The sequence below is a fragment of the Sparus aurata genome, chromosome 20 (assembly GCF_900880675.1).
Source record: "Sparus aurata chromosome 20, fSpaAur1.1, whole genome shotgun sequence".
Classification (NCBI taxonomy): domain Eukaryota; kingdom Metazoa; phylum Chordata; class Actinopteri; order Spariformes; family Sparidae; genus Sparus; species Sparus aurata.
Window position 1 is genome coordinate 26,883,970 of NC_044206.1, and position 12,747 is coordinate 26,896,716.

General features: G+C 45.1%; 1 protein-coding gene across 3 annotated transcripts in view; it reads left to right on the plus strand.

Annotated features, from left to right (window-relative positions):
- Window positions 1-12,747, plus strand: part of LOC115571190 (glutamate receptor ionotropic, delta-1-like) — a 418,849-nt gene that overhangs the window by 370,816 nt on the left and 35,286 nt on the right. For all 3 annotated transcript variants that reach the window (XM_030400350.1, XM_030400349.1, XM_030400351.1), the window contains exon 8: window positions 2,210-2,329. In XM_030400350.1, the coding sequence (XP_030256210.1) occupies window positions 2,210-2,329 (120 nt within the window). The remainder of the gene's footprint in view (window positions 1-2,209; window positions 2,330-12,747) is intronic.

Consider the following 12,747-nt stretch of genomic DNA (forward strand, 5'->3'; position numbering starts at 1 on the left):
ACAAAACACGCGATGACAAATCTTTATCGTGTGTTTAAATGTGTCTGTTGGTCTGATGTTGGCTGTCAAGAACAAAAATTAGCCTGTGTGTTTCAACAAAACCACAGATCGGTTGAAACAAGTTTTCTTTGGGTTAGATTCTCAATTTTAAAACAATGTTGTGCTCCGGTTTGGTTTACAAAGGCACAAAAATCTCTTGATCAGAGGAAGATGATGATGTGGCTCCACAAACACAACTGGAAAATGTTCCCAGTGTTTGTTAAAGAGATCGTTCTGTCTCCACAAACACGGCTGCAAATCTCCCCGACATCTCGTTAAAATTATCCTGTTTGCAGAAACGTCACCTGAGCTGTGCAGCGTTCAGAAAAGAGCGAGCATCGATGTTTTTATTTTGGTGAACATGTGGACAGATGTTCAGATTAAAAACAAGCCAGCTTTTTGTTTCAGGATCTGACGAGTCGACGTTAAAATCCAGGAGACATGACACACGTTTCTGTTTTGTGCACTTTAAGGTCGACTGTTTGACCGTTCAGTGACTTTTAAGGATCTATTGTCAACTTTCACTTTGTTCTTTAGATAAACTTGGACTTTTTTAAAGAATTAGACCTTTGTGACCTCAGAAGAAACAGTTTGTCAGGCTGGTTTTACATCGTTTGGAACAACAGACACTTTCCTTTAAGGCACCAACAGAAACACACAAACTGTTCGTCTGAGATCGATCAAACCTGAACATTTCCACCAGCTGCCGTCTCTCTGACTGCTGATGAGGTGGAAAATGAGGACGACAAACACCGAGTGAAAGACACACGGAGAGATCTAATGGATCACCTGCAGCTACGTCTTGTTTAGCACAGGTGTTAGCTAAATGCTCAGGGTTCAGTAGAGCTGAAATAGTGAAGCTAACAGTCGGTTTAGATTAGCTAACGGTTCAGTTTAACCAGTTTGGTTTGGTTAGCTAATAGCTCGGTTAATTTGTCAGAACAGTTTGGTTAATTTTACCAAACGATCAAGTTTCTGCACCTTAAAGCTAACGTTTAACAGCTGGAACAGTTTGAATCTGTGAAGCTAACTGTTTTAATTAAGGTTAGCTAACGACTCGGTTTAACGGAGGCAGTTTGTTCCAACAGTTTGGCTAATGGCTCAGTTTAATTGTTAAAGTTACACATTTAAGTTAACGATCAAATTCAACCACAAAGGCAGTTTCCTTCATGTTAGCTAACGGCTGAATTTGACCCTTGAACATTTTATTTATACTGACTTTTTTTGGCTGTTTTAATGCTAAATTTTGTGCGTTTACGTGGTTTTGCTCTCATGAGTCTCTTGCACGAGCCGTCAGGAGGAGGTGATGGAGGACAAAGGCGCCGCCGGCTTTGTAGCCATCAAACATCAAACATTATTTCCCTCCAGGTGACGACGACTGCGACCTTTTCAGCTGACAGACATGAAGCTGGTTGTTCGGCGCTGACGGCGTCATCAGTCTTTACACAAACTGATAGAAGTCACGAAGCGACATCTTTCAAACAGCTCGTTCAGTCGAGCTCTGCAGATGTTTTATGAGACATCTCATAAATCTTTAACACTGTTTGTTAATCTGTATTCTGCACCGAAGACAGCTGATCAACGAGGGACTGATCCTGAATCAGTTTTGAATATTACATTAGTGATTAATTAGGTCTGTATCTGTATCGGCTGCTCTCTCCTGGTGACTGTGCGTTCAGTGCACCTCCCGGTTGTCAATCAAACATCAGTATTCTCAGTTTCGCAGCTCACAAAGCATCATGGGAAGATATTAAAGGTTCATGACGGGCGGCGGCAGCAGTTCTAAAGGTCAGCGCAGGAAATCTCGGAGCTGTTTGTTTTCCTCTCAGTTTTATTTGTTTTATCGTCTCTCAGTCGTCCCTCGTCCTCCTTCGTTACTCTTCCTGACACATTTTAACGCCTCCTCGTCGTCTTTCTCCCATCATCCCTCCGTCTTCGCCTCAGCGTCTCCCTGCCTCGCTCTGTCGCTTCGTTATATTTTGTGTGCCTGGTGTTGAAGTTAGCAGTGCTGTCAGGGCCTCTTCTACAACGGCTACACGATAAAATGCGGTTTAATAAAGTGCCCGTGAATTTCAAAGTGGACTGTGGTCGAGATAATGGAGACATTTTTCATTCAGTGTGAGACGAGTTTACAGTTTTATCAGAAGGAAATTCTCTCGTCTCCCTTCAGGGCAACATCACGGGTCTGACGGGGACGATGGACTTTAAGGACGGCGGCTCCAACTCTCACGTCCAGTTCGAGATCCTCGGCTCCAGCTTCAGCGAGACCTTCGGCAAAGACATCAAGAGGGTGAGTTCACACGGTTTCTCTACATGAACCGGAAATAACCAGCGGTGAGGCGACATCGCCCGCTGCGTCACACCAGAACAGCTGCAGCGAGGCGGAACCGACATGTTGTTGAGTAACTCCAGTTTGGAACTTTCTCCTCGTTCCGTGACCTCATTTATTCAATAACTTCAGTTTCAGATTCACGCTCAGATTTAATGAGGCGAAATATGATCAACAGATAAGATGTGATGTGTGATTATAGATGAAACTGTCTCATCAGCATGCAGAGAGCTTTGAATTATTACCAGCTGCAACATCATCAATAATTCTGTTCATCTGTTCATCATCAGAACCGGCTGAACCCGGAGAGGACGACGTGAGCAGCTGTCAGTCAGCCAGTGATCGGGAATCAATAATCATAATCCGATAACATCATTTAAATTACTCTCAAACGGGCCTTTCTGAATAATAAACACTTCTTTTCTTTTTTTACTCTAATCACATGTTATACTGATATTTTTCAACCAAGTGGTCGTGAATATTGTCGATGTTTATTCATGCATTTATACATTTCTTTCACTGCTGTGCTGATGGTCCGGTCCGGTCCGGTTCAGGATTAACCCAGTTTACTCGTCCCAACTTCTCAACTATTGTGCCGGCAGCACCGAGCGACTTCTTGTCTTATCAATCTGTTTTGTTGCTGCAAACATGGCGACGCGTTGTCCTGACTTCTCATCAACTTGGCTTAAGATTCCTGGTTCTGTTGCCACAAACGCGGCTGGAAGTCGTCCTGACGTGTCTTTAAATAAATCTAGTCTTATCACCACAAAAGCAGCCAAACATTTGTCTCAGATCTCGTTAAAAATATCCAGTTTGAAAAAGTCTTTTTCACCAGAAATGCAGCTGGAAAATGTCCCGACTTCTCATCAAAACATCAGGTTTTGTCGCTGCAAACATGGCGACGTGTTGTCCTGACTCCTCATCAAAAAGTCTGGTCAGATTTAGGCAACAAATCCATTTGTTAAGGTTTTGTAAAATATCATGTTTTGGTTTAAGATTCCTGGTTCTGTCGCTACAAACCCAGCTGGTTATCGTCCCGACCTCTCATCAAATACATCTGGTTTATAACCACAAACGCAGCCGGACGTTTGTCTCTGTCTCATTGAAAATCTCCAGTTCTGTCGCCACAAACGCGGCTGGAAGTCGTCCTGACATCTCGTTACTATCCGCTGGTTTCCTGGTTATGGCTCCGCCTCCTTCCCCTCCCCCTCCCGACACTCCTCTCACCTGTATGTAGTTCATCAGAGTGAGATCGGAGCAGCAGATCTCGTTGTGCCTCCCTCAGAGCCTCATGGGAGCTGTAGTTATATTTACAGCAGCGAGTCATTGTTCATGCAACACTGAGCTCCAACGCTTCTCACTTCATTAACTCCTCCAATTATAGAAGAAGTCTTTAACTCCACCATGTTACCTTTGATTAACAGCGTCTGCGTCTCTCACCGGCAGCAGCTGATCAATACGTTCTTACACATCAGCAGCAGCTCCACCTCAGAACTCATGTTCTGTAGCATCAGCAGCAACTGCACCGAGTCAATCTGGACCGTCTTTATACAAAATCACATTCAGTGGAATGATTCTGTCTTCAAGGCTGCAGCACGGTTCTGAAAGGCTCGGTGTGAGCGGGTTCAGACAGGCTGCAGAACATCAGCACGGGCTGAAACACGAGATGTTCACAGAGGAAAGAGATGAAAACACTAACGAGAGGTTCACATGCAGGAGGATTCTTCTGCTCTCAGTTTAAATGATTGTGTTCTGACTGTGATTGGACCAACGGTTCTGCTCAGGTGAGGCTCTGCTCCAATCAGACTGTGTGTTGAAAATGAGCGACGCCGCCTCGACAAACCCGCCATCGTTTTATTTCTAAACTGTTTTATTAAAAGTATTAAAGCCAAATGAAACCGCACGTTTCTCTCGTGTGAACGATCCGATCTCCACCGGGTTTTACAGGCGAACGGAACGATTCGTATGATTTAGCAGCTCGCAGGTGTCGAGTGTCACACACACCACACACACACACACACACACACACACACACACACACACACACACACACACACACATACACACAGAGCAGTCGCTGCAGTAATGAAGATTTAATCACCTGGCTTCTCATTCTGAGTTATGAGTCCTCCTGTGTTTCATAATGGTCACAGAACACACACACACTCTCACACACACACACACTCTCACACACACACACACACACACACACACACACAATACATATCGATATCACCCCTCCGCCTGCACACACACACACACACACATATATCTCCCACATAAACACACACTTAATGAAGACGTCCCAGTTATCAGTTATTAGTCTGAAGATGTATTATTATTATTAACACACGTGTTGTGTAAGTGCCTCACATACGTTCAGCACACGGTCGTATTAATCTACATACATCTGCTCACATCTGCACAGAGATGAATGTCTGTTCGTGTCTGCACATGATAATGTATGTTTATATATTAGATGCAGCCAGGAAGAATCTCTGCAGGCTGTTTTCTTTAAAACGTCTGTTTCACCGGCTCACAGCTCGTTTCCACATTCAGGTGAAGATTAGAGACTAAAAGCTTTTTGTTACAGTTCAGGGAAAATATCATGTCTTGGTGTAAAGTACTTGTTTCTGTCAGCACAAACAGAGACAAGCTGGAGAGACGTCGCGCCAGAAACACAGCTGGACTTTGTCTCACATCTCGTTAAAAATAGCCAGTTTGAAAAAGTATTTTTCAGCAGAAACGCAGCTGGAAAATGTCCCAACTTCTCATCAAATCATCAGGTTTTTCTCCTCATCATAAAGTCTGGTCAGGTTTAGTAACAAAACCACTTGGTAAGGTGTTAAAATATCATGTTTTGGTTTAAGATTCCTGGTTCTGTCGTTACGAACTCGTCTGGAAGTCGTCCTGACATCTCGTCACTATCCACCGGCTCTCCTGAACATGCTGTTCAGTCATCAGTTTTGCTCCGGACTCAAACTCGTTGTTGCTCAATAACGGCGCCGATCGCAGCCGAATGAAACAGACGTCTGCTTTGAAAATAACGTTGATTACAAGACGAAGAGAAGATGAGACCATCTGTCCTGAAGTTCTGCCCCGAGCTTAATAAACTGCATCCACCTGTTTGTCTGAGCTGTCCGGGTTCTGGAGGATCACCCGGGCCGGAGACGGCGAACAGCCGGCTTCCTGTTTATCTCACATCTCTCCCTTATTTCTTTAGGCAGTCCAAATCTGTGTTGGGGGGGGAGACGAGGAAAAGATGAGGCTGTGCGAGGAAAGTTTTATAGAGTTTGTGGCGTGTGAGGAGATGTTGTGAGATATCAGCCGCTCGCTCTCATCACACTCGATTCATTTCCCCCCCTACAGTGTTCGTGTTATCCACATCTCCATCTTCCTGTGCCGTCCACGCCTCTCCTCTCTCCTCCCGGGGCCATTTCTCAAAGCAAATTTTCCCCCACGGATGAAACGGCGCTCCCTCCTCCTCCCCGCCTGCAGATCAGAGCTGATAGAGATTGAAGTGTCATTTCTTTCCCTGGGAGCCGGTGCAGCGGTGGCGGTGGCGGCGGCACTCCGGCCCTTCAGACCTCCCCCGTGTGTTATCCCATCTATCCATCCTTACTTTTCTCATCTCGGTGACTTTTGATGCGTCTTCGCAGCAATTTGTTGTCGGCGACTCGCCCTCCCACGAAACACTGCAGAAGAAAAAAGAAACTCTGGTGTTTTTTCCATCTTCTTCGATTTGTTGGCGGCGACTTAACGTGTGTCAGAGGACATTACGCTGTCGCCCACGATCCTCAGAGGGAGTGTCGGCGGATTGCTGTTTTTAATCAGACGACTACCGCAGAACGATAACCTCTCCGACTTCTAATGGGGCCCTGATTTAACTCCTGTGGTCTCCAAACCGCGGCCTGAGGACTCTCGGGGGTCCTGCAGAGAGTCCTCACGGGTCGCTCTGCAGAATGAAGAAAGTTAAGAACTATTTAATTACGATTACAAACAAATGAGGTCGTTAATGATCGGCTCAGCTCTCCATCAGGGGCGTTCTGGGTGTCGATACGATCAAAGATAATTAAAGCTGCAACCAGACGTCAGGTGAAACGGCGCCGCAGAGTTCTGCTCGACAAACTGAAGCAGCTGGACAACAACCGACACATTAAACATGAAATGGATCCACACGGCTGGTTCTGTGTGATCCAAGTCTGAAACACGTGTTAGAAAAGATGTTGTTTATGTCACGACAGGCTCACAGATCAACCTCAGACTGTTAGTTTAGCAGCTACAGAGAAGAAACGGGTCTGAACCAGGATTTATTTGTATTTGGGTCAGAAAAGAGTCCCTACCGAGCCGAATGTGTTCGTGAGGGGAAAACAGACGTGATTGTTGGAACAGTGCAAATACTGCAAACCATTAAATAAACAAAGACGGATTTTATTTTGTGTCTGTCGAGTTTGACGATGTTCTGAAAGTAACGCCTGCTCAGAGATGTTTGTGGAGAAACTGAAGCTGAATTTAATCTCGTTCGCCGACTTCTCTGTCACGACAGGAGCATCGGTGACTGAATGAAACGCACCGTCACCTTCAGTAAACTCGTGGACGATGTAAGAACACAACTCAACAACATACAGAACAAAGGTCGAGTCGTTTTTGGACATTTTGATGCAGAATCTTAACAAATTATCGACCGTTTGACGTTTGTAACAGTCCAGAATCCAAATACGTCATATTTGTGAAATGCTCGTCAGGAAGCTTTATTTTGAAAATCTAATTGAGCGCTGCAGATGAAGTATTACTGCCGAATTCACCGCCTGAGATGAAGGTAGAGCGTCGTCATTTGACTGACCGAGCTGCTGCGTTTGAAGGAGTAAGAACGTGTTGTTCAGCTAAAATGACTGATTTTGTTAATGGAGTCTGGTGCCTCTGAGGTTTGAAATGTTGGTCTGTTTGTGTTGGTCTGAGTAGAACTTTGATCCAAAGTCGCTGACGCTTTTTTTTTACTGATGAGCTTCATGTATGTACAGAAAAACGGCGTCCGTCACTACGTATCGCTTCTTTTCTTCAACCGTACATCAACGGTTCTGCAGAATGAATCATGAATCAGGAGCAATAATCTAAAACATGTGGATTTATTACACAACTTCCCTGAATGTAGACATAATGTTTGTCTTATTTCAGATTCTCCTTTTGTAAGTGTAACTTTAACGGACGCGTGGCACTCGTACTTTAATGACACCGACATCACTCACGTCCTCCGTCACGTCGACCAGGCTGCCATTTTCCCGTCTTCTGTGTCCTCTTTGTCTCTCGTCTCCCACAGAAGAGTTAAAGAGGTCTGCAATTATTTTATTGAGAATAGAAATTACTCGCCCATTTGTCCGTAATGGGGATCGCATTGTTGCCGGCCCTTCTGAAATGAATCCATTAGAAAATGACGGAGAACGAAAAATGAGCCTCAGACGGCACTAATTTCAAATCCCCGAGGTAATTTAGAGTCGTTAACAACAATTTGTGCCTTTGAAAACTCAATGCTCGCTAATCTCTGTGAATAATGCATCGAACAAGATACATGTTTCTTTCTTCTCGTTTTATTTTATGTCCCAAAGCTGCAGAGACACATAGACGATGTGTTTTGTCCATCGGGAGCAGCGATGATCAATGAGACACCACATGAGGCTCGGGGATGATTGTAGGACTGATGATGGAAACATGGATGCTGTGTATTTATCTCAGAAGAGAGCGCGTTCTGTCCGGCGCCTTCGTCAACATCCTGTCTGTAGTCGTTGAGCCCAAAATGACCATCTTCAACGTGTCAACACATTTTCCTTCGCTCAGTTTCCTCCTCTGATCCTCGAGCGTCAACGTCCCGAGCTGAATTAAAATGATGGAAAAACAGATTTTAAAAAAAAGTTTTTATTTGAATCCAGTGAAGGTTGAATGTGAAGCCGCGCTGTGTGGAGTCCCTGCAGCACCGCTAATTATCTTATATTAACACCCACAGAGCGTCTTCTACACAGACAGAAAAAAAAGGTAGAAATCAAAAGCCGTGAAACACACACACACACACACACACACACACACACACACACGTGTAGACACTAATTGACATTCATATTGGTGTGTTTTTCTTTGAAAAGGCTCCGGGGAGAGAAGCTTTGTGTAGATTAGAAACATCAAAGAGGTTTTAGAACAGTGAAAATGCATCGGAGAGACGAGTGTGTGTGCGTGTGTGTGTGTGTGTGTGTGTGGTTGCACATGTGTGTTTGTGACCTTAATGATGTGTGTGTGTGTGTTTGTGTGTGTGTGTCCTTGCAGCAAATATGTGTTTACCTCAGCAGAATCACTACATGTGCCTGCACAGATGTAAATGTGTGTGTGTGTGTGTGTGTGTGTGTGTGTGTGTGTGTGTGTGTGTGTGTGTGTGTGTGTGTAATGTGCTCTGTAGAGAGAAAAACAAGAAACTGGTACAAACTGAACAACTCAACATTACGTCTGTATCACACACAGACGGAGGACGGCTGTATCAAAGCATCACTTTTTGACGGGTCAGAATTGGGCTTTTCTTACGAACAGCACCGTTAATGTCCATGTCGCCGTTAAGTGACGCTCAGGAGAATGTGCGGAAAATGCCCAACATTCATGTTCTTTGTATTTATTACAACACCAACATCCTGTAGGTCAGAACCACCACATCACCCACAGCCAGGAGATGGAGAGGGGGGGGAAGTCACCAGACTCCCTTTAAAAAATGCTCAATTTAGTGAGGTGTTGAATCTGGAGAATCTTTATAAACTTTGTGAAACATTCTCTGACAGATTCTTGATTATTCCGGCCTTCTTGTAAATTCAGCAAATCTTATTCATGAACTTCTTCATTTATTTTCACTTTAAACATCACGTCCGTTTCTCCCAGCGGTCTAAGATCCGATCGCTCGTGGTCACTTGAGATAATGATTATACAGTTTATAATAACAGCGTAGTGACGATGGAGACGTACGGTACATTTAACACTTACAACTTAATCTCTGACTTGTTTCCTGCGTAATAACTCCTCAGAGTGTTTCAGGATAAACATTAATTATCTGTTTGACGCAGCGTATAAAGGCGAACACGGGGAGGTGCTCCACCGACAGACCGTCAAACTACGCCCACATGAAGAAGAGTTCATCACGGCCTCGCCCACGCCGTGTGATTGACAGGAGATCAGTGGGACGTACGTACTGAGGTGATGAGGGCTGTGACACACCTCCTCCAAAGTCAGATTAAATCACCAATCAGAGAAAAGGGTGAGGAGGAGGTGAAGGTGTGAAATAAAACGAGGAGTCTGACAGCGAGCTGAGGCGACGCAGAGCGCGGGGGGGGCGGTGAGAAACGGTGGCAAACGCTGGCATTTCACTCTGCTGTCCACGGGAGAGTGACTTACAGAAATACAGCCGGCGTAGCCTTTTGGATGACAGGAGGGGGAAAAAAAGAGGCCTGACATTTGAGGAAAAGGGAAAGAAGCGGGGAGGACGGGAATAATGCATGAGCAGCGGCGCTGTGAGCGAGGTAGAGATTTATCCACCATGTTTGACCTCTGCTGGGAGAAGAGTAGCGTGGAGACGACCGTCGCATCAGTGCTGACAGTCTTTATTAGATGATTCTTGAATTTATAGTGATTTAAGGTTAACCTTTTCAGATAGTCTCTTTTAAATTGAAACCTTTTCCTCCAGAGTCTGAAAACACAACACGAGTGTGAACATCAAGACTGATGCTGCACGCCGCCGCCGCCGCCGCCGCCGCCTCAGAGACGACCTGAAAACACTCAACATGTGACAGTTCTGTGCTGACGAGATGCAGCAGCAGCCGTGTTTCCGGAGGAAGTATGTCGCTGCAAAATGTCGCATGGTTCATGTTTTACGCCACGCTAGCAGCTTTAGCGTACAGACGGAGGTGGCTGGTCAGTGTAGGGTCGGAGATGATCAGCTGATGGACGACGTGGAGGACGAGGAACAGAACACGAAGACGATGTGCATCAAAATCAAAAAGTTTTTAACGAGCATCAACTTTGGGGTTTTGGTTTTGTTTTGACTGCTGCCAAGATGGCTGCCGAGCGGCTCGAGTTGCCTGAATGGACTTTAAAGAAGTTAAATGTCATCGGCGAGTCAGCCGTCCTCGCCCTTCTTCCACTTTTGACTCGTCAGTCAAACGGCTCAGTTATTCGTTCTCTAGCGAGTTTCATCTGGTGTTCCCGGTCGTGGCGATGATTTCTGAATGTCAACATGTTTAAGTTCTGATGTTGGATGTTCGGATCACTTGAACAACTTCCCATAATAAAGAGGAGCGTCGCCTCGCTGTGAGCACGCCGGCCGTTGTTCCTGACAATTATTAGATTATTAATAAGTGAAATAGATTTTCCAAAATGTCAGACGGTCCAGGGAGGGCTGCCGGTCTTTCTAACGGCGGCTCGTTTCGACTTAACGGCCGCCATGTTGCTCTGAGCCGCTAATGAGAGGAGGAGTCGGTGCTTCATCACAGGATCAGCAGCGTTAACGCTCCTCAGTCGAGTTTAATCAACACTTTTATTAAAACAGCTTCAAATAAAGTTCACAAACAGCTTCACCGTCAAACTCAGGCTGAACAGAAGCTGGACAACTTATTTAAAACAACAAAATGTCCAAGAAGTTAAATGAACTTGGACTTTGAAACCAGGAAAGCTCAAGTTAGACCTGAAAACCAGATCTGAAACCTGTGAGGGGACTTTAAACTGTCAGCCGTCCGTTCACAAGACAACGACGTGACATCACCTCCAGCACCGTCGTAGGAAAACTCAATTCCTGTGAAAACGGACGACACGTTCACATATGTGAGAAAGTCTCGACAGGAAGCCTGACGACGCCGTTAATCAGGCACTTTAGATTCATTTGCTGAATTTCAAAAGTTTAAATCTCTCTCATCATTGTCAGGTGAGAGGATAGAGAGCTCGGTGCGTCCTCGCCTGCCAATTTAGAAAATCGGCATCCATTTAAGGACGTGTAAATTACCTTAAGAGGAGTCAAACAGAGGAAATGCGTCAGTGGGATGAATCAGGATGCTCTGAATTGTTGTTTTATCTGAATAATATGCTCGTTATGTGACTCGTCTTTACAAGTAAATTAGAGTTTTTAAAGTCAAGTACCTCCAAAGCGCCAAAATGTTTCTTCTGTGTGACATCAAGGGAAAAACATGAGTCAGACTTAAATATCCTGATTTCAGTTTATTTCTGCGACAACCTCGTCGCTCATTATTCATTAACAGTGCGGTCAGGGACCTTGAAGGCATCACGGAAACTACAAAGTCTCTTTCCCGCCCTGCAGACAGCAGAGAGCTCCTGACGTCACTCTGAAGCCTCGTTAGGACCCGGAGGCGTTCTCGCTGTCAGTCCCGCCACATTATCCTCTCTTTTCTTTCCTGCGATGATTCAGATGGCCAGTCTGACGGTTCAGCAGTTTTAAGTGAGACTGAAAAAGAGACTGAAAGGCACTAATTTATCTGTGTGTGTGTTAATGAGGAACACTCCCACTGCCTCACACACACATGAAGGTCTGAGATCATCTGAAGGACAGCAGAGCTCAGAATAGCTCCCTGATTATTAACTTCTCACTGCGCGACGTCGTCTTCAGCTCGCTCGACGCCTCCTCCGATAGTCCTCACCTGAATTTGGTATTTTAGGCCAAAACCGTGACGTGTTTCTCACCCTGACCGCGAGCACAGCGTAACACTGACAACTAAACCGATGTGGACCAATCAGAGCACATCACGCCTGGCAGACGCAGCGAGACGAGACAAAGACGCAGAGAGGGAGACTGAGACTTTTTGTTTTGTTTGTATTTTTTTAAACACTACAAATAAATCATGTAATTATCAGAGCTGTTGCCTCCAGAGCTTAACGAACACACTGTGCTGCGTTCAGTCTAACAGGAGCGTCATCATTAGCACAGCTATTTGTCTCTGATGTTGCCGATGTTTCGTCGTGCGACCCTGACCGGCTGTTTGCTGATGGTACAACAAGAATCAGACGGCACGTTGAGCTTAACGACGCTAATTAAGACGTCCTGTCAGAGATTACAGAGCGTGTTCACATTAACCATCAACTAAAACGAGTCAGAGCGCGATCACGCTGCTTTGTTAGCCCTCTCTGATGTGAAAGTGTTTTTATTGTATTGATTATTTGTCTTGTTTTTGCATTGATCCATGACAGCGTCCACAAAACTGATAGGTTTAATTATGGTGTGTGTGTGTGTGAGTGTGTGTGTGTGTGTGTGTGTGTGTGTGTGTGTGTGTGTGTTAGTGTGTGTTTGAGCCTCACACAGCAGCTCCAGCTCATTTAGAACATCAGCAGCGAGCACAGTAAAACTAACACAA